This window comes from Channa argus, chromosome 8, assembly GCF_033026475.1.
Source record: "Channa argus isolate prfri chromosome 8, Channa argus male v1.0, whole genome shotgun sequence".
NCBI classification, from domain to species: domain Eukaryota; kingdom Metazoa; phylum Chordata; class Actinopteri; order Anabantiformes; family Channidae; genus Channa; species Channa argus.
In genome coordinates, this window is record NC_090204.1 from 5196705 (window position 1) to 5224423 (window position 27719).

A 27719-nucleotide genomic window follows, 5' to 3' on the forward strand; every position below is an offset into this window, starting at 1 on the left:
TCATTTTAGCTGAATAAAAAAAAGTGTACACATTTTGAAAAGTAAACAGGCTTTAGAACAACATCACAGACCTTTCATACCGGTTTATTTTCAAACTGAAGGGAAGGAAAAAATTCACACATTTGCGTGAAAAGGCTGTTTTAATTTATGAATGGACATTTATGCAACGCAGTGCACATTTTCCACACGTGAAGCTCTGAAATATCAGCGACAGCTTTGGCCCCTGTTTGTGGAAAATACCGTTTTAAGTTGTGTGAGTGAGGGACAAGTTTAATTTTGGTATAAGAGCCTGAAAATAGTCTCAAGGTGAACAGCAGGTGGCAGAAAAGGATGTAGAGTGTCTCATAGCAGGAAAAGATAAAGCAGACATCCTAATGTGCAGCAAAAAAAAAATACATATTTTTATGAAATGTTAGGTTCTCCACTCCCAGGTGTGTACCTGAGCAGAAACCCTGAGCACTAGCTCCCTGGGCAGCCCCCTCCCCCGTGACTACCCACTGCTCCCCCGAGGGGCGATGGGTTAAATGCACAGAAAGAACTTCATTGTAACATGTATGTGATATATATATATGTGCTCAATGACAATAAAGGTTGTTCTTCAGTGTACAGTGTAGTTAACATAGTAGCTATGAGGCAATTTGAAGTATTTGCTGTAGTTGTCAGCAATTGGGCTTTCTGCAATGAAGGCATAATTACAAATATGTACTCTGTCATTCATTATGGATTTTTCACCATGACCAAAGAAGTAGTTATTTTTGTTGACAAATATCTTAATACACAAATAGCTGCTTACAGCTACATAATGGTGCGTTACAATGGAACTTGTATGTTAAATGGTAAACCGAGGTAAATCTTTACCAAAACTTTGGTACCACTTCTTTACAAAGAAGTTAAAAGATTGAAGCTAATAAATGTCATTCTTCATTTTGATAAGTATTATTTGGTGATCTTTAAAAATTAGGTTGTTTTTTTAGGATTTATACCTGAAAATAATAAAACGTTGCAGTCACATTACAGGGACTGTGACATAATAGGGGCCAGACTGTAAAAAGCCCTTTTGTTTGTTTTTAGTCGTTTATATATTTTAACTTTTTTTACTGTTTCACAAAAGTCTGCATAAAACAACAACTCAGTGCAGCTCAGAACCAGAGGTGCAACTAGGTGGACAAGAATCACTGAGCAGGGGTCAGTTCAGGATATTAGGGCGGATCAACAACTTTTACTAATAGGCAATGAAAGGCAATTAATGGACTTTTTTTAATGAAATGAGTAGCCAACCTGTCAAACCAGCCATGTGCAGATTTAACGGCCTGAAAACCCAAAAATTGTTAATCCATCATAACTGACAAATCATAATTAGATGAATTTTACACTTGTGAAGCGTAATTATAAAGTGATGGCAGAATTGCTACACTCGGCAAACTATCTGGGCTGAAACACACTTGCTCTTCTGGCCACACCTGAATAAGCTGCCATCACCTGCAGAGAGGTAAACACTGGCTCTGAGACCTGAATTTAACGTGGATTTACTCTTTAATGTCTGTTTTTATTTTCATTGACTTAGGTTTTTGCCATTGAAGTGGACTCTGGCAGTGAATTTAATGAGCCAAACATAAACACCACACAACATGAGCTGAAAGCAGAGAGAGGATACTAACAGACATTTAGAAATTCTAATGTGTACATCAGAACAACACAACATTTAACATAAAGCACTGTGTTCTTTTATTTAGAACTCGCCTTCTGGAGTCTCCCTTTCTTTGGATAACAAACCATTTTCCTGTGATGTGGAAATGGCTGAGTCAGATCACTCATTTCACATTTAATCTGTTTCTTTTGTTTGTTTCTTTGTTTGTTTGTTTTTTACAAAATTGAATGTTATGTTGTCTTTTAAAATGTGGCCTTTTCCAACATTTTTACTGTCAGGTAAAGATTCAATATTAACACTGGATCACAGCTTGTGAAAACAGAAAACAACCATTAAATTTGTTTCCAAATCTTTGCATAACCAGCCTTTTCAGGGGAGGACGTAACAGTCTGTGTTTGTGTCACAGTTTAAATCCTTGACTTGTAGTTAAGATCTTTATTGAGAACTTTTTACCAACATTTTTGTGTTTGCACATTTAAAAGCATTTATGTTGTTGAAGATTCTTTACAAAAAAAATAATTTGGTTCACTTTATTTTATCAAACATTCTGCAAATCCTACCGCAGTGGTGCATCTCTTTGTTCATGATGCTTATGCTTCTTATATTCAGTTAAATTCTTGAAGATATATTGCACCTCACACTCCAGGTTGCTATTTGCATGGGGCACAGAAACGGGCCTGCTCTGCAAGTTTATGCTACATGGGGAGTGTATTGATATGCTGCTGTTTTTATGGAAACAACACAGTGAAAGAAGCAGGTGTTAAGCACTTTACATGAAATGTTCGGGTAGAGAGGTGGGTTCAGAAATGGGGGGATGGTTACGTACGTAATTGATTATACGTTTGCTTACTGAAAAAGTCAAACATACAGTTCAGTACCCCCCTTTCCACCCTTTTTGTATTTGACCATCCCAATGAAAATTTCAGAAGGCCATAATAAAGTTGGAGCTAAAACAAAGCATCATAGTGCAAAGGAAATATTTAAAGGTAAAAATCTTATCTAAAGCAATTTCCTCTGTGTTCAAACATTTGGCCTCAGGATATTTTACAGAAACAGCATCTGACGAAAAATGGGTCTAATATCTCATGAACAACTAAACCACAAATGAGGTGTATTATTAGCCTTTCACTATTGCTTCCCAAGGCCGTGTTTAAACCAAATACAACTTCTATGCTGCATCCATCAAATTGTTCATAGTAGAGGAACAATGCATTTCGTGCTCAGTGCTCCTGTTTTTATGGACTTGATATCGCTACGGACTCCTTGGGGCCAAAAAAGATCAGATATTGATTTTGTATGTATTTCACTAGACCTTTAGCCACGTGTTGAGATCAGCCAATCACTTTATACAAACACACACAAATACACACAGAATGGGCTTAGCTGTCAGCTTGATACCAGCTGGTGATGAATTAGATCAGATGGTGATTAGGGGGTTATGGGCAAACTTTCTAACCCAGAATGAGTTTGCTGGGGAGTTTGGTGGATGTCCCTGTCTGCATTGAGATTGCAACCTGCTCCAAGTAACCATAAGATTAAAAACAGGGACTAACATTCAGCAGACAGAAGGGTGGCATCCATTTTTAAATTGTACAAAATAAGGTTGGTGTATCCATCTAATACCACTAGTTCCTCTAATCAGTGTGTTTACTGTTCCTTTCTGCGTTTTATATGAATATGGCCTTATAAAAAATTCATTTCCAAACCATACAGTTTTTATTTGCTCTACACTTATGTTAATTTTAAAACACTGGGTGTTGTACCTAAGTGAAGCTTAGATACACCGGTGAGAGACAAATAGAGGGTATTATAAACATAGTATATAATTTATTTCAATAGCTGATTATCTGCAAAGAACAAAAACAAAAGCTTTGGTTTTCAACAACTAGTTTTAACTCATACATTCTGGCCCACAACTTAACTGTGTTTGTTCATTGTTGCAACTCTAATTGCTTCATTATTGGCCACAGCAAGAAATTGTTGTAAGCGAAAAATCTTCCCCAGCCTCAACTGGTAGACACAGTTAACAACTAGCTGGTGAACATAGTGGAGCATTTAGAAGCTAACCAACCATATATTTCAATTAGGTAATGGAGAAACTGAATTATGTAGAGTAGAAATGTAACTTTTTCGTCATTCTTACACCTGCTGGATGTGTAAATAGCCAACCATTTAATAACAAGATAGTTTTAATATGTCAGCTTGCTTTACCTGTCTCCAAGTGGCCACAAGTCAGTTGCTGGTTTAAATGAAGCTAAATAAACATGCAGAGAAATCCAACCTTAATATGATTTATCTTTAAGTTAACCAAATTCTACTTCTGACCACAAAGCACTATGGAGTATCTAAAAGATGAATTTGCAGATACAGTATAAGGCTTTGCACCCAAAGAGTGCAAGGAGCTTGTAGGAGATATGTCAAGTCACTACTTCTCCAAATCTATTTAGCAATAACTGATTTGGGAGCAACTCACAGCTGGAAAGGAAACCCGGAGACCCAGATGGCTAAAGAGCAAATGGATGATCAGGATTCCATTAGGAAAATCAATTGATTAGCCCCATAGTTACACAAATTCCTCCAAGCACATTTAGAAATATTAGCAGCAGGTTAACTAGACAAATTACAGTAACATCTTGTAAACGTTAATCATATTTCAAGGGATAATTTTTTTTTATAGAACAAACATTGTATTTTAAGGTATAGTATAAGCTAGATATTATGGATGATTGAGAAATGCAGGGATGGGAGCCTGGTGGCTCAGTGGTAGAGCATCGGGTTGGGATGGAGCAGGTCCAAATCCCATCCCATCCCACCCCAACCCAGGAGGTGTAGAGCCTGAATAAAATGGGTTGCAGCAGGAAGGTTTGCGGCAGGACGGGCATCCGGCATAAAAACTCATGCAAAATCAACATGCGGAACACATTTCGCTGTGGCAACCCCTGAAGGGACAAGCTGAAAGCCACTGATCCATTGAGAAATGGAGGGATCTCAGCATAAGTGCTAATTTTGTTGGCAATTACTTTCCCTACATGTATCTTAGCTTTGGCTGATATTATTTTTATTAAAATAATCAAACTCAAGTTGAAATTAGAATTCTCAAAATAGCATTTTAAAGATTTTATAAAATTTTGGGTCAAGAATTCAAGAAACTGTGACAAAACAAGCAGCATCTGCATTGTCCCCAACCCTCAGGAGAAAGGAAGTGTGTGAAAATACCAGCCACTTAGCATGTTTCTTCTTGAAGGACTAGAAAAAAAAACATATTCAAAGCTGCAAATATTAGACTACGCATTTTCATTACATGCATCATATAAAATATTAGTTCTTTCTTTTTCAATATATTTACATTATATATTAAACATGATGTTCTGTACAATAAAAGTTCAATCTACACCACATTAAAAATATTTTCTGACCTATAATTATTTTTACATGAAAAAGAAGCATAGGAGAAAACATCCAAAGCAGGCTGTTCTACAGGATGTATGCAAAGCCGTGAAAAAGCTTCACTGCATTAACTGGAGCGCACACACACACACACACACACTCTCACACACACAAACACACACGCACACACGGAGAGCAAGGAGAGAGTCAGAGGAGGGATAGGAGAGAGGGAAAGTCCACTACGGGGATCGTGGCTCCCTGTTTTCTTGGAGGAAAGGCTTTGCCCCGAGCCAAAGCTGGTTGCCAGAACCACAACGAGCTTAGTCCTGGGTTCTCTGTAGCATGCTGTGCTCAGGAGCTAGCAAGTGCAAACAGCAAAAGATCCTTATGAAGAGAGGGAAACCACAGTCTGCCCGTTCAATCACATCACAGCCTCTGAGCCATGGTCTAAGTCCTGCACTTCCAGAATTCCTCTTTAGACCTCTGTCACAAAGACACTCACGCATGGGCCCAGCTCACTCCACTTCTGACTGACTTCAGCCAACTACTGTGGCTGCGTTGCAGAGCGGTCAGACAAACTATCAGCTCTGTGAGTGGCCAGCTGTTGTTGTTGCAGTTGCTGTTTCTGCTGCTGTAACTGCTTCTGCTGATGATGATGATGATGCTGTTGTAATTGTTGTTGTTGTTGGGTTGTGGCAGTAAAGGTACTCTGCTGCTGCAAAGGGAATGCTGCCTGCAGGATCAACTGGGTGGACTGGTTTCCGTGAAGGAGCCGAGGAGCCTTAGGCGAAAAAATTGAAATTAGCTGTGTGTTTGCACATACCTTATACTGTTGAGTACCACAAAACACATTCTGATTCTCACTAAATCTCACTACTTTTTCATATCCCACTTTGTCAGTGAGTGGTAAAAAAAAAAACTCACTGCAGCTGCCATGGAGAGACAGAACTGTGGTAGTAAGCACTGCCATTTGAACTGACACTAATCCATCCATTAGAACTGGACCAATGAACATTTACACAGATACACACAATGCAAAGAAGTTGCTAAGGAAACTTTCAAAATCATTTCGAGTGTTACCTGTATGAACTGTGTTTGCTGCTGGCCCAGTGGGGCCTGCGCCGGCTGCATCGCTGCGACCTGTGTTTGTGATTGTACTTGCTGCTGCTCCTGCTGCTGTTGCTGCTGCTGTGGTGGTGGCTGCTGGGAAATGCTGATGGTCTGGGTCTGGCCCTGCTGAGGAGCAAAGGCTGTCACCACTTGACCCATAAACATGGTTGTGGGAACCATGACTGCCCCACATGCCATCTGTCCTGTCACTAGCTTTGTGAGCAGCTGAGGACCAGCAGGAAACCTATAAAGAGACAGGAAGTGAACAAGAGTGAGGGAGATGTAGCTGAATCTGAAAGAAATCTCCTGACCACATTTCCATAAGTTTTCATGTTTGCACATATGAAATGGCACTATTGAAAATAAAATTGTATCAAATAATGATGGTAAGCAGGCACCGCAATCAGTGCAGAACTTACACAGCTAAATAAAAGCAATAAGACAGAAATGAAGATGCAAACCTAATCTGAGCTGCACGGTCCTGTGCAAATGTTGCCACAGCAGGAGCATTGGGTCCAGAATTCTGAGCCAGGCTAGTGGCAATCTGGACCACATTAGCAGGACTTTGCTGAGGTATCATCATTGTGTTGTAGAGAGATGCAGGCAGTGGATTTTGTTGAGGCTGCAGAGTGAGAGACAACCGCTGAGACTGAAATACACAGAATGACAGTCAGTGACAATATCTAAAGCATAAAGCAAAAGGTTCAGTGGGTGGCTGTGATATTAGATAGAAAGAGTTTTTTTTCCTAATTTCTAATGAATGGCTAGGGGACAAAGAAGTTTAGTTTGTCTGACCTGTGAAAGTGCTGTGCTCTGTTCTCGCAGGAGTGTTTGTTGCTGGGATTGGGCATGTTGTTGTGGCATGTTGTTCTGTAAAGGTCCTGCAGACAGCACCTGGCCCTGCATGCTAAGTGTCCCCCCCTGCTGCACAGCGCTCCCCTGGGCCATCTGAACAGAGCTAACATTTAGTCCTCCGGTTCCTTTCTGCAAGAACATCTGAAAAAGTCAGCACATTTTTAAATCCCTACATCACAAATCAAAGCAATCACATCATGTGGCTCTATGCTTACTCATTTCCAACACGCTCTTAAGTAGAGCAGCTCACCTGCACACTTTGTCCCTGAACCTTCTGCAGCTCCTCCTGGATCTGCCGCAGCTCATCCTGCTGACGCTGGATATTGGCCTCAATCATCCTTGTCCTCTGCTCCAGCTGCTCTTTTAGGTGCTGCATGGCTTCTAGCTGGTTGGAGAACTGCACCATTGCCTGTCAAAGTGCAATTGCATGGAAAAACAACAATAGGAATGGTGGAATGGCTCTTATGGAAGTATTTAAAAAGCTATTCATCAGAGACTAGTCAAGCATTTTATGCTTTAAAACAAATTAGATAAGTATCTTACTTGGCTACTGGTCTGAACTTGTTGCTCTTGAGGCTGTTGTTGCTGCTGCTGTTGTGAAACCAAAGATTGAGCCATATTCTGTCCTGTATTTTGGGAGCTTATCGACTGCTGATGAAAGAGACAGACACCAAACAAAAAAAAAAGGAAAAAAGCTAAGAGAAGAGAGTGCTTCAAATCTTTTCATTCATTACTAAATGCCATGAGCCAGGACAGTCCGAAATTTTACACCAAAACTGTTTTTGTCCCTTCACTGACCTGACTGCTGACAGATGATCTCCGCTGAGATGTCATCTCTATGGCAGAGACAGACTGCCGACCTGGTGTACTTCTATCTCCCTGAAGCTTCATCTGTGATGCTGAGGGGGAAAATGTAAATATGATGCTTGGGTTTAAAATAAAAAGCATCACTTAATACAAAATAGTGTAGAGTTGTGGAGGTAACTTGTTGCCATGTCACATGTTATGGAAGGTGCTTACAGGCTGGGTCAGACACAGCCGTGTGTGAAGATTTACGTGAGCTGCGAGATGAGGCCGATGGTGTCCGGCTGTGGTTGAAGCGCTCTAAAGCCTCCTTGAGGCTGGAAGTGTTGAGCTGGGACTCAGAGCCTGAATCCTGGGACTGCGATGATGTGGGGTAAAAAGTCACATTAGTCACCATCAGTGTAAAAAAAGCTCAAATGTGGTTCCGTCTTTCCCTAAAAAGAATTTGAGAGAGAAAAAAAAAGAAACAGCTTGTGTTGAATGAAAGTCTAACCTTGTCTGCTGTGACCTCAGGCGGTGATTCCTCAATGCCAAGCTCCCTACGTTGCTCTGCTCTTACTTCAGCGTAACTGCAGAGTAAATAAAATGTGCGTATACATCCTGATTTAACAGACAGGTGTGAGATGAAGCATTTTTCTACTTCTGTATCTAAAAGTGTAATTATCTAAGGATTATCTATGTACCTTACAACAGTGTGTGTGCAGACAATAAACTCTGGTCTGGAGTTCCACTGATGGTAGGTGATGTAGTACTGGGTCTGAAGCCAAATCCACTGCTGCCCTTTGGTAAGGAATCTGTAGTAGCAGGACTTTCCTTTGCCATACTGCATTACTAAAGTCAGAGGGAGAAGAAGTGGAGTTTGCATTGTTTGAAACCTTGAGAAGAAGCTGACAGATCAACTCACGGTAATAAAAGTAACAGAACTGTACTCACAGTGTTCATGGCATTTGGCTAGTGTCTCCAGGTCATCTACATGGTAATAGTCATATCCCGATGTACCCAGGACCTCAAACGGGAGGTAACCTATGATAGGTGGAGCTCTGGACAAGTACAGTAAAAGTAAGTAATTGTACTTCTGTTAGAGTAGTGAAGAGATTTAGGGGCTAGTCAGAAAGCTTCTGAACTAGACAAAATAAGTGTGGTCTCAACAATTCATTTTGATTTCCACTTACTAGAACAGAGATGAATGAAAAATGTTGTCAAAACATGATGTAATGTGGGATACCACTGACCCTACTAATGACTCCATGCATTGTTGGGTTTGCAGATAAAACATCCATTATCATTCTGAAATCTATTTATGATCTCTGGAGTCACAAAATCTTATTAGGAAATAATTGATTATAAGTAACATTATCAACACTATGGGAGTAGTTTCTATGTGGCCACTACATTTCACTCTTTTTCATTGCTACAATACGTCGAGTCACACACAACATCAACACAGCTGTGGCTGAATCAGGGAGTATGACAGGGTCTTACAGTACGGGACCCAGCATTGCATATGTTTAGGCTGTGACTGCCTTTACAAATCGAAAACTCACTTCATTAACACTATTCATTAACAGTGTTTGTATCTACTCTCACACACTCCTGTAGTCAGTCCTTTTTTTATTTTTTTTTTTTTATTTTTTTACACAATTAATGGACCACACTCCAAATGGAAGCCAAGCCCAGCTTCTACCATTACTATAAAAACATCAACACAAAACAGCAAAGAAAATGACGTCTTCACACAACAATTATTTTAAAGAGCCAATGACAAGTATAAAAAAAAAAACTACCTGTGATCTAAGAAGAGAAATTTCCACTCTAAGCTATGCCTGGAGGTGAATTCTTCATTCGGTTCTTCTACAGTGCACATCTCCTGTAGGTGAAAGAGCGTTTTTAATTATTTTTTTAATGATTGGTTTATTTTTTATTTATTTTAAAAACATACATATTTAATAAATTATACAAACCTTTGTTGATCTAACAAGGGACCCAATTTACGCATTTTCATTTTTTAACATAGTGTGTATTTTATGAATTGCCATGTACAGTTCGTCACCCTGTACTTTGCCTTAAGACAGACTGTGAGATTTCAGCCAGATTGATCTGCTCTACTATATACAGTATGTGAAAAATAAAGCTAAGGACGTACCAAGCCTTTTGCCTAGGGATATTTATATGTATGCAAAAAAATCCGAAGAGGAGAGAGGCAAATATGGAAATGCCAGTCATGGCTAGGAAAATTAGGCCATTTTTGAAGGCCATTTTTGGCAATAACAGCTCGAGATAAGCATGATTTTATCATCCGTGCTGCATTGGTATAGATTGGTTAGTTGACGTACATAGTAGAAGCAGTCACATTGTGAAATACTCATCCTAGAGGCGTCTTTGAATGGTGCGAAGCAGAACCAGTTCTTGAGACAGAAGCAAAGATATCACCACAACTGGTCATCTTTTATCTGGGACAGCCCCAACCGCAGCGTATACGTGCCGTTAATGGTTTAAAAACTGATCTTATATTATTGCATTAAAAAAAGGTTATCAGTTTTATATTACACAAGATTTCACTTAATAATTAACAACGTTTATAAACTGTAGCCTTTAAAAGCAGCTAAAAAAATAACACAGTGTCAAAAAACAACAGGGGGGACTGCACATAATCACTGACAGGAGTCCAAATGCCATCTGCCTGGGGTGACTGTGCAACACTTACTGTTTATTTCTGTCCTAATTAAAACTACCTTTTTTCAAACCCTGAAGCATGAAATCCAAAGTGTGTTGGGAAATAGAAGAAAAGTTAATGATTCCCACCTTGATAAACTGTGGCTTGGCTAGCCTCACAGTAGCTATGAGGCACACTTTGTCTTCAAAGGAAGAGTGAAGCGATCGTTGGATCACTCCTTCGAAACCATTTTGGGTACAATTAGGCACTGGTCAAAAAAGAAACAAAAGAAGAGTAAACCCTTCAACCCCAGAGAGCTCACCTCTAGGTTTTTACACTTGTGTTTGTAACTCACCATTATTCAGGGATTTGAAGTTTCCGATAAACTTGACATATTCGTATACAGGGGGCTCTTTTGGGTCGATAGTCCCTCGGAGCATGTGGCAACAGAACTCTAACTGATTTTTTGCTAAAACAATAACAAAAAAAATAAGAGAACTGGCACTTTACGACTAAACTTTCTAGTTACCAAAATGAGACAAATTAAAAAATGTAAAATAAAACAAATGATTGCAATTACTTTTCAGATATTCTGGCGTCAGCGTCTCTCCCTCCATGATATGAGAAGACAGAGCCTTGTACACATGTGAATGTTCCCCCATGGGCAGGAAGTTTAACAGGTTTTGATCCACAAGATCAGACTGCGACATATAAAACATCTTGATGAATCTTACGTGGAGCTCTAAACACGAAGCTTAAAGCACTTATCAAACAGATGGCACAGTTGGCATGTGAGCATTGTTATAATATCGATATATCAGAAATGTGTTCAACACAGCAAATGCCACCATTCATTAATAACTTAAGCTCATAATACTCACAGGTAAATGTTCTAGTAGTGACGTCACACTCTCAGAGACATATATTATATTTCCATCAGTCATAATTGCAAGGAAAAATCCATCCAACGCCTGACAGAAACAAAAGATACTCTTAGATCTCTCATACTCTTGCAATGCAAGGAAAACTGTGCAAAAACTGCCTCACCTCCAACATCAGCTGAGTGAACTCATCATTACTAAGAAAAGGAGGCTTCCAGTCTTGTCTGATCTCAGTTGATTCTGACTGAGCAGCAATTTCTGATGAATTAGGTGTTTACAATGTAAATAAAGTTTAAAAAAAGAGAAAACCTAAGCACAAGTTTTTATGGCAAACAGATCCTCACCCTTGTGTTTGTGCAGAAAGTCAATGCTCTTCTGCAAAATAGTGGATTTGTCCATCTTCCGAGTGTTGCCCGGTAGCATGGTACCCAGCTCTTTGATAAGAACATTGAACTGGTCTCTGCGTTTCTTCTCTGATTTATTACGGGACACACTGTGGATTTAGACACAATTCTAAAATTCATTCCATTTTATAGTCTGTGGAGACTGCTAAAAATCTAAATTTACAATATTGCATCAACTATAAAATAAAAAAAAAAAACTGAAACAAGAGGTGGATGGGAAACTTTGAGACACCCCCTTTCATGAACACAGCAAGCATATCGTTAAATAAAATCCTGCTCACAGAATCAAACAAATATGAAAATAATTTTCAATCAATTATTAAATTAAAACTTATAATATCAACATAATATTTTTAACGGCAATCAATGTCATCTGAATACAAATTACAGGGATCTCACCGTTTTGCTTTGTCCTTTTCATCTTCTTCCATTAGGCCATCAAAGATGCTGCTGTCATCCCTGCAGTGCAAACAGACCCACACCTGAAGCAGACCCTCTAATATTAAATCACAAATAACCTCATATGAACAATTTAATGGGCTCTACTAATGCCATGGTCTTATTTAAACTAAAGATCAATTGAGATAAATATAAATCAAAAGAAATAAATATTGGATCTAACTCATTCATCTAGTAAACACATTGCATAAATTAACACATGGGTTTTGAAATGAACCAAAAATACTTGGTATTTTAAAGACAATTTGATTACTAAAAATTTACAATGAAAATAAGCCAATGCAGGTAACTCATAACATCTGACTTACCGGTCAATGCTTGAGGTCATTTTGTATCCTGTTCAAGGCTTAAGGGTTGGAGAGGGGTCTTTTAGTCGTGAGGTAGACATTTGTAAATAAACCTTTGGGGAAAAAAACAAAAAAAATCAAAACACATACATATGACTACTTGCATAAGCATAAAATCCCAATTATGTCAACATTAACAGTCAAACCAAAAGTGAAATCTTACATTACTGATAGTGCAGCCAGTGCTGTGTGAGAATGAGGAAAGTGCTGCTGGATAATGAGGGTCTCCGTAAGTCTTGGAGGAGATTCACTGGAGGTGTCCTCGGTCAGAGGGCAGGTGGTTGACAAAAGCTGTTGAATCAGTTGAGTTTTTTGTCTGCTACGTGTGTGACTGTGGCACATGGCAGCACCATCTGGGTCTATGAGAGGTTAGACATATGTGCATTATGTCATTAGTAAAGTAGTAACAGATGCAGAAGCTGGAAATATATCATTTTATAATATGATCAATTTGTCAACACAGTAAGAATATATTGCATATACACTGTGTACTATGTTAGGTTTAACTTATCAAGCAATTGTAATTTATAAATGTTTTAAATTTAAAACCAAATTAACAAAAGGCTGTGCAGTGAGTCGTGTCAGCTAAGCTTGTACAAGCAGATTGCAGGGTACCAAACTGTGGTTGGCTACAGACCAAAGACAGACTTAGGTGATATGGTTGATTATAAACTTGCCACAGAGGACACACATGTAATGATGACAGAGCAGTTTAATATGTAAAGTACATACAGTATATGCAACAGCAGCTTGGCAGCTTGGTACATTTTTATTCACAAACATGTTATAACATTGACTCCAGACACCCACCCTTTAATTTACTTGCTGAGCTACTGATGCAAAAGACTTGCTCCTCTTGTGCAGACAGGCCTACAATAAATGTTAAGATTAAAACAAATGTCTGGCCCATTTATTCCATGAATGAATTACATTTGCAGGTTTCCACCCCACAATGTTCTACTTTGGTTGGTGAAAAAAATCCTTCCAGTGTTATTCAGTGACATTTCCACACTATACACATTTTTATCAGTGTGTATATAATTTTTCTTTTTACTGTTTGAAGAATTTAGAAAAAGTAACATTCAACAAAATATAAAAAGCTTACAAGAGGTTCCTTACTGTTAAAATTTGGTAAAGCCAGGCAGCACAAAACACAAACTGACTTACTGATAAATCGGCAAAATCCCCAAATATCCCAAAATCCCAAAATAGCTGACACTACACGTCACAAAAATACGTATACAAAAACAAAATACATATACTATAAATAATGAACTGACATAAGAAAAGAAAACGCACAATAGTCTCATATACTGACTGTCATTACTAGAAAAACACATTTCTAAAAACATCGATAAGACTCAAGTCAATCTCAAGTCAGGCAAATAAAGTCAGCATGTTGAGTATTTACACCTACACGTTTGGACATGCATGGGGAGAAAAATGACAGTAAGAGGTGGAGTAGGTGTCCTGATGTCCTGTTGACTTTCAGCTTTGCAATGCAGTTCTACTACCTATAATGTGTGATGCTCCTGAGATAGATAAGTTACAAAGAATGGTGGCTTATGCAAGATTATTGTTTGTTTAACACAAGTGGCCAACTTTGCCTTATTAAGGGAGGGGAAAGTTATGATAAAGAGCTTTAGCAACAGACTTTAAGTCTCCTGAAAGAAAAGAACCACATCGCTTCTGCATTTCTGATCTAAAGCATCTCAAACTGTCAGGCTAACTGGAGCAATGATTGAGAGATAGAGAGAGAAAACTACAAAAACAAAACAAAAACATGGATGCTTGATATTCAATAAAGGCATGAATGAAATGAGAGCAAAATGAGAGGAGGAAAGAAAATGTTAGCCACTGACAGTAGTGTGTGGGCAAAATGTGCAACAGTAGCAGCCTCAGCACAGTGTGAGCGTTGTGTAAGCAGGGGCACAGGGCTTGTATAACTGTGATGTCATCTGTGCTTCACTGACCTGCTGGCCCAATGACCTACTTTCCTCCTCCTCTGTTCCAACTTAATCATAGCTCCACAGGCAACACCTTCCTGTTCTTATCAATAACACCACACTCCCTGGTAAAATAAATCCTTTACAAGCCAAATGTTTTCCTCAGTGTGAGCAGGAAATCAAATAAACTGCCTGTCACATTTTAACATTTAATCACATGAGGAGTAATGGCCTCCTGGTGCTTCCTGACCCCCAGCAGATACAAACATCAAGGAAAAAAGGTGTCATGTAAAGAGACAGAATTTTCAACATCCAATTATTAGTGTTCACTAATGTCAACGACGTTGAGATGCAGATGTATTCAAATTTATATGGCTCCCATAGGTAGTTTTTCTCCCCCTAAAATACATCAGAACTTTTTTTTTTTATTATCCTCTACTGTTCACACAGCATTGTTGAATGTCTGTGTGTCTGTGTGTGGGTGTGTACTTAGATGTAGGGCAGCAGAGCTCTGAGGATATGAGTCACTCCGAAGTGGATCTTTGGTGCTGCTCGTCACACACCCTGCCACACCCCGTACTGAGATGCCAGCAAAGCAACATTGCCAATGGGCACCACCATAGCAACCGGCACCACCGCACAGAGTAAAAATAGCCTGAATTCTGCCTGAATTCCTTCACAGCTGATACTCCCTTCATTATACATGAAGTGTTATTGGACAATAGAGTAAATCCCTTTGTTGTTAATGATGTAAAATACTGTGACAGGTCTAATTGTGCAGCACAGCTGTAACATGTGTCATCCCCTGCTGTTTTTCATGCAGGGGATGTCATTCTACATTATTCACAGGCAAATTAATACATCCAATCCTTATTGTAAAATAAAGCAGATTCTCTCCATACTAACACATTTAGAGTCATGGCCAACAGCCATGCAGCAGAAAAACATAAAGCAAGCAGGAAACGAATTAAAATTCAAAGAAATTTAAATAATATGTGACATTGTAAATGCACCCAGCAAATATACAAATCTAAACCAAGGATCAGTCCTCAAAATCCACTGGGGATACAGCATTTGTATTTTATGCTCCATCAGACAAGGTAATATCACAGCATATTAGACTACCCATCTAAAGAGGGCTAAAACTACTTACTGACATTCAAAGGCTATAGCAGCAGTCCTTGATATAATGGAAAAAAAAGTCTGTCTGTCTGTCAGTTTTTCCACATTGAGTTTAAATTTAGTTTTTATCCACAATGCTACTACATCAAGCTTATAATTCTACTGATGGCAAATATATGAAGGTGACAGTTAAATAAATCAACTGTATTCAAAAGATCTGAAGATTTCAGGGGCCCTGTAGCTCAGTGTGTACGGTGCAGGAACAGTGAATTAAAAGCTCTTCCAAGGTTTAAGTGCAGAGCATTAAAAACATCTGGTAACTGTTAACGTCTGTACGTAATTTGGAAATAATCCAGAAAATAGACACTAAGACAATTCACTGTGTTTGACCTGCTGGTAACTCTAAAGAAGAATGTAGGGGGGTTTGATCTTCCAAACAACACTGCCATTCCTAGAGACTCAACTCAATGGAACGTTTCCCCCCAAAGTGCCTACTGTAGTGCTCCAGATCAGGTGGTCCACTGGTGCCACTGAAGGAGTAAGGGCACTGCACACAGAGCTCACAATTCAAGTAGCTGTTAAATTAATCTCAATGCTCTTTGACCATTACAAGTTTAAGTTGAGGACAAAGTCTAGATAACATTATTTTAGTATCAATGGTGATGTAATTTACAGTACAAAAGCCCTATGGAAGTTGTAGTGTCAAAAAAAGGAATTTCTCTATGAAACTTATCAAATTAGTCATTAACTACTGTAAAGATAAAAAGTATAGCAATATTATCAAATGCCCTATAATCGCATTAAATCAGTCCTTTTTTTTCAAACATTGACACTAACCTAAAAATAGGACTGTCTGGCAGGTCTCATATCACATGATCAGGCTAACTGTGGTTACAACCCTTGTGTTTTCTTCATTAACCACATCACACTATCACACCTAACATTTGTGCACCCTCACAATCTCAGGTGTCCCAACACAGACCACAGCTTTTATGTGGTTTCTAGAAGACTAGAAATTCTCTCTAAAATTAACCTAAAAATCCACTGGCTCTGGAAACATCACACTGTAGTATGTAGTAAGTCTTCAACAAAAGAAAAATGCAACTTCATGTTGATCCAAATAAGTAAAAGGTGGGTGTTCATTCTGCTAGGAAATATCTAGGATAATGTTATTCAGTTTTTAAAAAGCTAGGAGCCACCTTGCTGCCAAGGAGATCACACAAATCAACAAACCCACATCAACGAATAAATTACTCAGTCACACATCCTGTCAGAGACAGCTTCAAGGCTTGCACATCTTGAAGGCATCCACACAGCAATTCCCTCAGTTCACAGGCATTACGGTTTCCTGGTGACAGCTGTTTATTCCTTAACTGAGGATGGTTTTAATATTGTTATGTTAATTTGGCCTGTTAGCAACCCACAACACAACTTTGTCAACACTGACCACCATACTGCTGCACAATCTTACCACCAAATCCTCAGTGCTGGGCATCCAGCTGTGCTTCCACTTACTGCACACACATTGCCCACAAAACTGGCAACACAAAGGGAGTCTTTGTATTGGATTTTCACTGCACAGCCCACAGACAGGAATGTTTGAGAGGCAAGCAGCAGTGGTTGGCAGGGCCCCTCCACTGTTGCTGGCCTCCTGTCCCAGCGAAGTAGGAACTCAGCCAGAGGCCTCATACTGTTGCCAAGTGGGTCAGTGGAGTTCAGAAGGATAACTGCCAGCCCCTACGAAGTGATCAAGAATGACCATATACCCACACCCCTTTAAGACCATAGTTTATAACCAACGTATACATTTGGCTGACGCATGACCACCAACAATTAATCTATTGTGAAACTGCTAATTATGCTAATGAACGCAACACTCAATTAGGAATCATGATTCTGGTAAAGCAACACTATAAGAACACCTCTTATTCATTTTTGCACTATGTAAAATGATATTTTACAGATTCATGTCTCAGTGTACTTCAAACAAACTTCCGGGCAAATTCACAAATTTTATTCAATGCTGTTAATCTCAGCTAAAGGCTTCCACATTCTGCTACTAAACAAACATTGTTCATAACACAAAGCACACAAACTGATGCAAAATTTTATAACCTCACAATAACAGACACTTGTTGATACTGTATAATTTCAAATAATAAATTGTAATTTACTAAATTGACAGAAATTACCTTTGTCAGTTATGCAAGTCACCCACTGACATGTCCCAATACTATGACAGATGCTGGCTTTAACAACTTTTGCATTTAACAGTCTAGATGGTTATCTGAAGGTTGAATCATGACAACTGGACCTCATTCTTAATGGTTGGACAAAGAAGAAAGAAATCCAGTTGACTTTCCCTGACAGTCTAGATCGGGGTTACCAACCTTTTTGAAACTGAGAGCTACTTCTTGGGTACCGATTAATGCGTAGGGCTACCAGTTTGATACACACTTTTGAAATAACAAATTTGCTCAATTTACCTTTAATTATATGTTATTATTATTAATTAATTAAATTAATGATATTCATCTATGTGAAGACACAGATCATGTTAATGATTTCTTACAATAACTATCAAATGTGATTTAAAACAGAATAGCAACAAAAACATTAGATGCAGCTCATTGGTAAGTGGCGCTATGGTAATGTATTTTTAGAACAGGCCCGCAGGCGACTCGTGTGGTCCTTGCGGATGGTGACCCCTGGTCTAGATGGTCTTTGTCACAGAGAACCCAGAAGACAGAGGACTTGTCTGACCATGGAACACATTTTAACTTTCTTTTGCTCTATCTGACAAAAGCTCAGATCCCAGCAATCTTGGCAGTGTTTCTGCACAGAAGTGATGAATGGGCTTCTACAGTACTATTACTGCGTAATAGAGTTTCAGTTGCATTTCTGAATGCACTACTGACTGTGATGACTAACATTGGTTTTTGAAAGTATTTCCAAACCCATGTGGCTATATTCATGACAGTCTAACAGTTTCTCATGCGATGCTCCCTGAGGGCACATTCCACAGCTGTTTCCCCCCACGGCTTTGATATACTGAGATTTCCCCAAAGTCCCTAACTCTTTTCACAATATTGTTTATTCTAGATGGGGAAAGACCTAAATTCATTGTTATCTTGTTTTGAGAAATGTTCTTTTTGGACTGGCAATTCTCTCATGAAGTTTATGACAAAAAGTGGATAGTCACGACACATCTTTACTTACAAACTGTAAGTGAAAGGACCTACCAACCCTGTGTATTTGGTCATTTGAAACATAAGGTACCAAGAAGGAGTTTAACAAATTGTATACTAAATTTAGATTGGATAAAATTAACCTCATACCCTATTTGCAAAGACCTAATATTGGTTAGTACGTAGATCGTGTGTTCTAAAGGGGATGCATTCATTAAACACAAAGCATCCTTTTTATTGACTAACATACAAAAATCAGTAACCCAACAAATGACTAAAAGAAGCAGGCTATAGTAAGAACAACTGATAGTGTAGCCAAAAGCTTATTTAATCAGACTAAAGTTCAGAGTATGACTAGCAGTTTCAAGCTGAATTAATGACAGGATGTAAGCTAGAGAAAATTAAACTTTATTTGAGACTATACTTGTTACACTAATCGTCCAAGTGGTCTTAATTTTGTGGCTGATTGGCAAATCAGGATCCATTATTTCCATTTACATTTAGTCATTTAGCAGACGCTTTTATCCAAAGCGACTTACAAATGAGGTACAAAGCAAGCAAAAATCAGGAATCTAATTTATTTATCCAACAAACACAACCTTTTTCTTTTAAATACTATATTACCCCAAAATACATGTATGAACTTTTGCAGTGGCTTAATTACTAAACTATATACTATTACTAATTTTTATATTAGTAATAGTATTTTGGATATCAAACTGTTAACAGGAATTAATGGACAGTACCCCAGGCCCCAACAAGATAGCAATAGTGCAGCAGTGCAGCAATAGCAATAAAGGCATGTAACATTGAATAAAGAAACATTTGTATTTTAGCGTCTTATTTATGAAAACACGAGACTGTAAATGAACATGTAACAAACCCTAAAAAAACACAGATCAAGTCCAGGATATCTTACCTTGCCTTTGTTTGATGGTTAAAGAGGAGATTGCCTCATCTCACCTCATTACAGATGAAACAGTAGTAGAACAGAACGAGAAAGGCTGTATTTACAAACTCACATTACTGAATCAGATCTAAAACATCTGGGTCATCGTCAGCCTCCCACAGCACTGCAGAAATAAGAGAGCAGTTCTCAACTCACGCACACAGTCAAACACATGTCTCTTGGAAGTTTATTCACAACCTGAGCCCCTGGCAATCAGCTGGGAAGGTGGTCTATCTCCAGACAAATCACACATAAGCATCTGCATCTAATACACACACATATATACCCCTAATGTTTAGTAAAATACTCAAAGTACAATTTCTTTTTTCAGGAGTTCTGTAGCAGCATGAAACAGCTGGTTTTAGTTTTTAACATTACAGCTGGGCTGTACAGTGTAGTTTTTGAACTTTGTTAAAGATAAATCTCTAATTGTGTACATCCAGATTGACTAGTCCTATTATCTATTTAAGAGAATAGCCATTTTCTTTAGTTTTAAAGAGTATCACCTTTCCCTCCTCAGCTAGCTTCGGTTTATCATTGCTTAACACACTGAGAGAAACCTCACAGTGATAGGTCCTAAGCGAAGTAATGGGACATTGTTCTTGTTGGAAAAGTGCGTTAAGTCCTACAAAGACAAAGGTTAGTCTGAGAGAAACCCTTTTGTGTGGCAAAAGGGATTTTTCTGCAGCTAATGTTGCTGTCAATGGTTGTCTACATCTTACGGCTCATAAATCAAAGACAACAGAGTAAATGTGTTAATTGGTTATAAATGTATGGACTGTGTATTTATTCACAAGAGCTTTATCTTGCTTTGTCTTCATGGGAAAAGTGTAAAATACATATTAGTGGTTTGCAGTACATATTAAGTAATTAATTATGTAGGTGATGGTGTTGGTGCTCACAGATTACACATTATTGACCTTTACACTTCTCTAAAAACATATGAAAAACATTTTGTCGGGTGCAATGAACATATTGCACCCTAAAAATAAATGTGGCAGGTGTAGTTTCTAGTTTTAGTAGGTATGGAGGTGTGTCTGCAAAAAAGCTCTACAGTAACTGAATCTTAAGAGCTGCTAAGGTAAATACCAATTTTCAATAAGCATTTTAAAGTCCAAGAGAAAATAAGAAAGTAAACCACAATAAGATCAGCTATAAAATGTTATCGAACTTATAATTTTTAAAAAGAAACATTTTAACCATTTCACAGCGACAACGGCTTTCGGCTGGTCCCTTCAGGGGTCACCATGGGATAACGTGTTCCACATGTTGATGTGGCACGGGTTTTTACACCAGATGCCCTTCCTGCTGGAACCCTTCCATTTTATCTGGGCTTGGGACTGGCACCAAGGTGACTCTTGTTGGCTGGGCGGGGCCACACCTGGTGGGACGGGATTTCGGACCCGTGGCCTTATGCATCCCAACCCAATGCCCTACCACTGAGCCACCGGGCCCCCTTTACACCATAAATCTTAAGCAACAAACAATGTTAATTACAGTATGAAGCTGAAAGCTGACCACATATAGGTAGCACCAAAATATTTGCTGCAGGATTACAAGTGGGAAATGTGGATCAATAACCATGACAGAGCTCGAATGGTGATGCAATGACAAACCCAAATACTGTTTGCAGACAAGAACACCAAGACCAAAGTGTTGCTTTTCTAATTTACACCAATAAATACCAACTAATAAAGCTACAGTGTGCAACTTTTTCACATTTTATTTTTACAAAAACATGTTTTACTTAAAGTATCTAAACTTGTCTTATATATCATAACACTTATTAATATGGAGAGGTGCAGTGGACACTTCCCATAACACAGATTCATTGAGCAGCACTAGTGACAGCATTGCACACTGTAGTTTTAACCACAATGAGACAATGGACACAATCTGTTAGATGTTGCACTCAAGGTAATCGGTCAGCTTTTTAGGTGTCAACTTCTAAAACACTGGTTTATGAAATGGGTACTGTACTATACTTCTATATGTTTTTTAAGTGACAAGAAACAGTTTCAACTGCAAAGGACTTTTGATGACATTAAATTCAGGGACACCTCTGGCAAAGACAGAGTCAAAACAGAGCGTCAAGCCTTGAACATCATGATAGCAGCTCTGAAAGACTGTAGCAAAGACATAATCAAGCTTGACTAATAAAATTTGTCATACACGTTAGAAAACACAAATGTCAGAAGCTGAGAACTGTGAAAACATGTAAATCTGGTACTAGTGAAATTTCTCAGCAGTAACAGGGTACCCCCACCTCTAATTGGTGCACTGAATAATGGAGGCTGCCTGCATTAGTTCAATACCAGATATTATCAAATTTTAATCACTGATTGCACTTCCTGTTCCAGACCTTTATTTTGTATTGCTCACTTCCCATTTCTGGTGCCGGTGTCATTTCTGTACCTTCATCAAATTAGTCCTGGTCACTTTCACCTGTGCCTCCCTCATACCCTATATAAGCCTCCATGTTTTGTGTACTCATTTGTCAGATTGCCTGCTCCTCTACAGTTATTTTCCAGCATTTTCTAACTGTGTTGCCTAAAAATATTGACTTTATTCTCCCTGTTCTGCCTAAACCCTTGGTTCTGTGAGTTTGGATCTAACTGCTTGAATCCCTGTTACCCTGACTAATTCTGTATACTTGGACTCTGAACTCTTCCTCTGGCCCTCATTGGAAACCTTCTCCTGTATTTGTCTTCTGATTCTTGCGATTTGGATTCTGTTAAACTCATTAAACTCATTTGATGTTTGGATTTGGACCTTGTTAATGTCATGGATTATTGCTTTGGTATTCTGAATCACTCTGGATGTGTTGGACTAATTATGTGCGTTTGGGATTTGGTACCCAGCCGACACTTCCGTTCATGGTTGTCAAACTAAGATAGAGAGAGCTCTTTCTAACCACGATAAGGTCCTTGGTGAAATAACATCTAGCACTAACATTTATCTAAACAATTTGCTCATCTCACCATCTCCTCTCACCATAGTGCCTTAGAGGAGTCCAGAGCAGCCTATGTTCTAGCCTTACTTACAGGACAGGCCTGTCTCTGGGGAACAATGGCTTGGGCTAAACAAGCGATAAATTCCTCCTCTTTTGAAAATTTGGTCAGGAGCTTATCAGGATTTTTGACCCTGCTAGCCCAGAGGTGGAGGATTCCTTTAACTTGCTCAATCTATCCCAAGGTTCCCAACCAGTTATTGACTAGATTATAGAATTCCATACAGTTGTGACCGACAGTGCCTGGAATGAGGCCGCCCTGTACGATACCCCCTATAAGGGCCTTAACAATCGTCTGAAGGACGTGCTTGCTTTTAATCCCCGTCCCACATCTCTAAAGGACCTCTTTGAAGCAGTCGTCCGGTCGATGGAGGCTATAGAGATACGATATGAGAGGACACACACTCGCCACTCCTTGTTTCAAGTACCTTGTCCATCTGGACATTTTTCCAGGCACCACCCAGTCAGAGAAACTCTGCCTTCTCCTACCAATCATCCTAATTCACCTGAACCCATGCAACTGGCCCGAAAGGATCTTTCCCCCGAAGAACGAGAACGCCAGTTTAAGGAAACTATTTGTCTATATTTTTTTACGGCTTTTACTGGACAAGAGTCACATCTTGTAAAAGCCAGGGCTCAGCATGGGACGGGAGACTGTTGCTGAGTCGTTTGTTTCTTGAAACCTCCACCCACCGCTCCCTCACATCATCCCTGACATCTGGTCTCACAACACCAAAAGCAGTTGTTAGCAGCTTTCATTGATTCTGGAGCAGATCCAACTTTATTGATGCCTGCTTTGACCAAGAGCTCAAGCTCGAACTGGTTCCTTTGGCTCACCCCCTACAAGTCAGGTAACTCAACAAAACACTTCTCCGCAGAATTCAGTTTAAAACCAAACACATCCATCTGATCATAGACAACCACTGAGGATATTTCTTTTCACATCATTGACACCCCTTATCCACCTTTAGTCCTGGTCATTCCTTGCCTAAAACATCACAATCCCTATTTAGATTGGCGCTCTGGCAAAATCCTTGGTCGCTTAGCCTCCTGTCTGCGCTCTGCTCAGGTCCCTCTGAAAGAGTTTTCTGGTCCCGACCCAAACTATCCTGACATCTCAAGTCCTGGAATCAAATCATGATCTAAGAGAAGTTTTTAACAAAGCCAAGGACATTTCTCTGCCCCTGCACCTTCCATATGATGGCTCCATTGATCTGTTACTGGGCGCTATGCCCCCCAGAGGCCGCCTGTACTCCTTGTCTGCCCCGAGAACGCAAAGCCATGGACACTTAACTGAAGCTCTTGCAGCCGGCATCATCCGCCCGTCATCTTCTGCTGGAGCCGGTTTCTTCTTTGTTGGCAAAAAGGATGGTGGCCTTTGCCCATCTATCGTTTAACAAGTGTTAAGTCAGATCACCTTCAAGAACTGCTATCCGTTACCTTAGATATCATTTGCTTTTGAGCTGCTCCAGGGGTCCAACAGCTACAATAAGCTGGACCTGCGCAATTTATATCATCTGGTTAAGTTTTAAGATGGAGATGAATGGAAAACACACCTGCAGGGCATTATGAGTGCCTGGCCATGCCATTCGGTCAAACCAAGGCCTTGGCTGTCTTTCAAAATTTGGTCAATGATTATCTGGGCAAGATGCCGAACAATTTTGTGTTCATTTATCTATATGATAACTTGATCTTCTCCCACTCTGAACATATACAGTATGTGCAAGCATTTTTCCAATGCCTCCTCCAGAATCAGCTCTATGTTGAACAGAGAAGTGGGAGTTTCATGCCACACAACTGGCCAATTCCTGAAAATCGTAAACAATTACAGAGGTTCCTATGTTTTACAACCTTCTACGAGAGGTTTATTGAGGGTCACAGCTCTGTCACAGCCCCCCTCCATCAACTCACCTTAAATCCACGTTTGTCTGGACACAATACGCAGAGCAGGCTTTCACAACCCTAAAGGAGTTATTCACTTCAGCACCCATTTTGATCTTACCTGACATACAAAAACAGTTCATTGTGGAGGTTGATGCATCTAACACAGGAGCAGAGGCTGTCCTCTCTCAAACTTCTGGACTTGATAATAAGACTCCCACCTGTGCTTTCTTCTCTTGTCGCTTATCTACTGCTGAAAGAAACTGATATGGTAACCATGAACTATTGATTATCAAGTTCGCTCTGGAGGAATGGCGTCATTGGCCGGAGGGGGCCTCGAGCACCAGTTTCACTTCCTGTACCTCCCTCACTCCCTATATAAGCCTCCATGTTCTGTGCACTAATTTGCCAGATTGTCTGCTCCTCTACAGTGACCCTTCAGCCTTTTCTAGCCGTGTAGCCTGAAGATATCGACTTTATTCTGCCTGCTCACCTGCCTGCTGTGCCTAAACCCCTAGTTCTGTGAGATTTGATCTGGCTGCTTGAATACCTGTTACCCTGAATAATTCTGTGTACTTGTGCTCTGGACTCTGCCTCTGGCCCTCATTGGAAACCTTTGCCTTCTGACTCTTTGAAAAGTATATTTCTGGAAATTGAGATTTTGATTCTGTTTAACTCTCTGATATTTGGATTTGGACCTTGTTAATGTCTGGGCTACTGCGCCATCTAGTGAGCCGGAGGAATCCCTGCAAGCTCTCTCACCACATTCATTCTATTGCCTGTTTGACAACTTTATCCCCATTAAATCCTTTACAGTATACACAGCGATTTGTGTCTGGTCTTCTTTGGGTCCTTATTATTTGAATAAACCTCACATCTACATTGGAAAAGCTTGATATGACAGGCGTATAGTAATTACATTATTAGGCGTAACATGTCATAATGCCATCTGGATGTGTTGTCTCCCTCCCTCATTTCTAATTGTGTTGTCAGTACCACCCCTTCCTCTGCAGTGGTGAGAGAGAAAACAAACAGGCCAGTAATCCACTGCCAAGTTTACTCAAGTTCTTTTACAACAACTACATACAATAGATATTAACCATACATGTATATAATGAAATGGGAGCAATATGAAAAAGATGCCAAGAAACGATGAAGTAGACAGGTAACAGTAATTATAATAAGCAGAGACACTACAGACTGGAGGAAAACAAGAGAAAATGGGAGGTGTCCCTGTTTCCTCCCCTCACCTGCAGCCAGCCACAGTGCCAGCAACTAAATAGGTGTCCAAGTATTTTTCCTTGCTGTACTAACGGCTCCCAGAGACAGTTTTTTATTTTCCCAAACACTAAGCAATATATGTACATGGGAGGTGTATTTATCACATCCGACTGCACTTGAATTGTTGTTCAGTTCGCATTTTCAAGTATCAATGAAATCAACAAAAGCTAATGAAAACAAATGGGGTTTAGTTCAATGGTTATAAATGATAAGTGCTCATGAATACTAAAACAGTGGCGTTACAACATGTAACCTTTAGGTCTTTATAAAAAGCCCTTTGAATTTTTTATATTTTTGTGTAACAATTCCTTCTTGCAACAAATATTAGACTGAAACAGAAGTTACACGTAGCTGTTGCTTTAGCTTAAATTCATCCCCAAACCACTTAACACTAAATGGCAATAAGTCAAAACCCTTGACTTAGATTCTTGCTTGCCTGGTACCTCACTTTTAAGTCGCTTTGGATAAATGCTTTTGCTAAATGATGAAATGTAAATGCACAGTCTCTCCCTGAACTGTACAGAAGTTTCTACCAACAGTGTCAGAAAGGGGGATTCCCAAGTTTGCTTTAATTTACTCTAAAGGAAAAAATAAAAAGTATATGCCTAGATTTAATACTGAAATAGGTCATAAACAAAAAATACAACAGATCTTGACTCTAATATGGTGATATTTTTAGGAAACTAATTGGAACTTTTTCCTCATAACTTGAGACAGTCTACCCATTTGTAACACATCAGGTTTTACAAAAATGACTAATCTGATCCACCTCTCAAATGGACACAGCTTTGTTAGAATACGAGGGAACAGATGAAGTGGCCATGAGATACAGGTTCCCTTTTGAATGGGGAAGCAGCAGAAGAGAGAAATGCAAGTGTGAGGATGGTGATCTGGAGAAACGCAGCTGACACAGATCTATTAATTACCGCCGGTGTGGTGTTGCCGTCTGCCCCGTAGAGATGTGCTCTCCTTCTTGTTACCAACAGCTTCCCCGCCGCTGGTCATGATAAGGTTACAAACACGTAAACAGACTTCGACACAATACTATAGTAAAAAAACGGTGGCAGACGTGGGAAAGATTGTGTGTGAATAATGGAAAGTCAACCAAACTAAAGTCAGCCGTGAAGGGACAAACACATCGATCTGTCTGCCTCCCGCTCTCCCGGTGATGCCGGCCGATAAGCCGGGCACTGATTGCTAGACTGCTAACGCCACCTAGCTTGCTGGCTAACGTCAAATACAGCTACAAAAACAACGGCTTTCTAATTTGCCACACTTACCGCGACACATGACACCCACTGCCAAGGCACCTTTGTCCGTTGTAAAATGTCGCAGGCGTTGTTCTTCCGCTGGCCAGCGACTTTATAATGTCATGCAGGGAACATTAAAGTCGTCTGCAACAATGTTCTGTATGTATGTATGTCAACCTTAGCCGCAACTAGCTACGTAGCTAACATGCAGCATTAGGTAAGAATGTGGGTCACCGGGCCTTTGGCCAGTCTGTCACCGAGCAAAAGCAAAACTGTTCGTTTACAGCACTACGCCTGTCGATAGGACAGAGACAGGCTGCAGACAAAAGCATTACAAATACGGAACGGAGCCGACGGGTTGAGATGTCACACTTACCCCAACAGTCTCCCCTTTCATCGGGATATCCCTGCACCCAGTGGCGCTGCTGACGGTTGACTGCGCAGAGCAGAGGCAGGCTGGCTTGGAGTTGGAGCCAAAGGGGCCTCCCGCTGTACTTCAGTCCACAGACACGAAGTGATCCACATCCAGACTCAGGTAGATCAC

At 39.7% G+C, this 27719-nt stretch overlaps 1 protein-coding gene across 12 annotated transcripts; it reads right to left on the minus strand.

The window, feature by feature from the left end:
* Window positions 1-22: 22 nt before the first annotated feature.
* clocka (clock circadian regulator a) lies at window positions 23-27695 on the minus strand. Of its 12 annotated transcripts, none has more exons than XM_067512216.1 (23): window positions 27552-27695; window positions 19724-19877; window positions 12712-12907; window positions 12510-12601; window positions 12142-12201; window positions 11683-11831; window positions 11505-11596; window positions 11339-11428; window positions 11038-11158; window positions 10813-10926; window positions 10607-10725; window positions 9589-9671; window positions 8738-8844; window positions 8488-8635; window positions 8298-8373; window positions 8021-8162; window positions 7799-7899; window positions 7544-7651; window positions 7251-7409; window positions 6941-7141; window positions 6607-6794; window positions 6116-6389; window positions 23-5816 (listed from the first exon to the last, which is right to left on the minus strand). In XM_067512216.1, the coding sequence occupies exons 4-23, from the start codon at window positions 12527-12529 to the stop codon at window positions 5580-5582; spliced, it is 2589 nt and encodes an 862-aa protein (XP_067368317.1). In that variant the 5' UTR covers window positions 12530-12601; window positions 12712-12907; window positions 19724-19877; window positions 27552-27695; the 3' UTR covers window positions 23-5579. The 12 variants fall into 12 exon arrangements, with proteins under 12 accessions (XP_067368317.1, XP_067368318.1, XP_067368321.1 ...); XM_067512217.1 differs by lacking the exon at window positions 19724-19877 and adding an exon at window positions 13359-13418 and having other exon boundaries at window positions 27552-27690; XM_067512220.1 differs by lacking the exon at window positions 19724-19877 and having other exon boundaries at window positions 6941-7129; window positions 27552-27691.
* Between the last annotated feature and the right edge of the window lie 24 nt (window positions 27696-27719).

Excerpts from the sequence above, each read along its gene's own strand:
- clocka (XM_067512216.1), bottom strand. The coding sequence starts at position 12,529 with ATGACCTCAAGCATTGACCG. Across the intron at positions 11,597-11,682 it reads CTTTCTGCACAAACACAAGG|AAATTGCTGCTCAGTCAGAA; the intron begins GTGAGGATCTGT and ends CTAATTCATCAG. Across the intron at positions 8,845-9,588 it reads TTTCTCTTCTTAGATCACAG|AGCTCCACCTATCATAGGTT; the intron begins GTAGTTTTTTTT and ends GTACTTGTCCAG.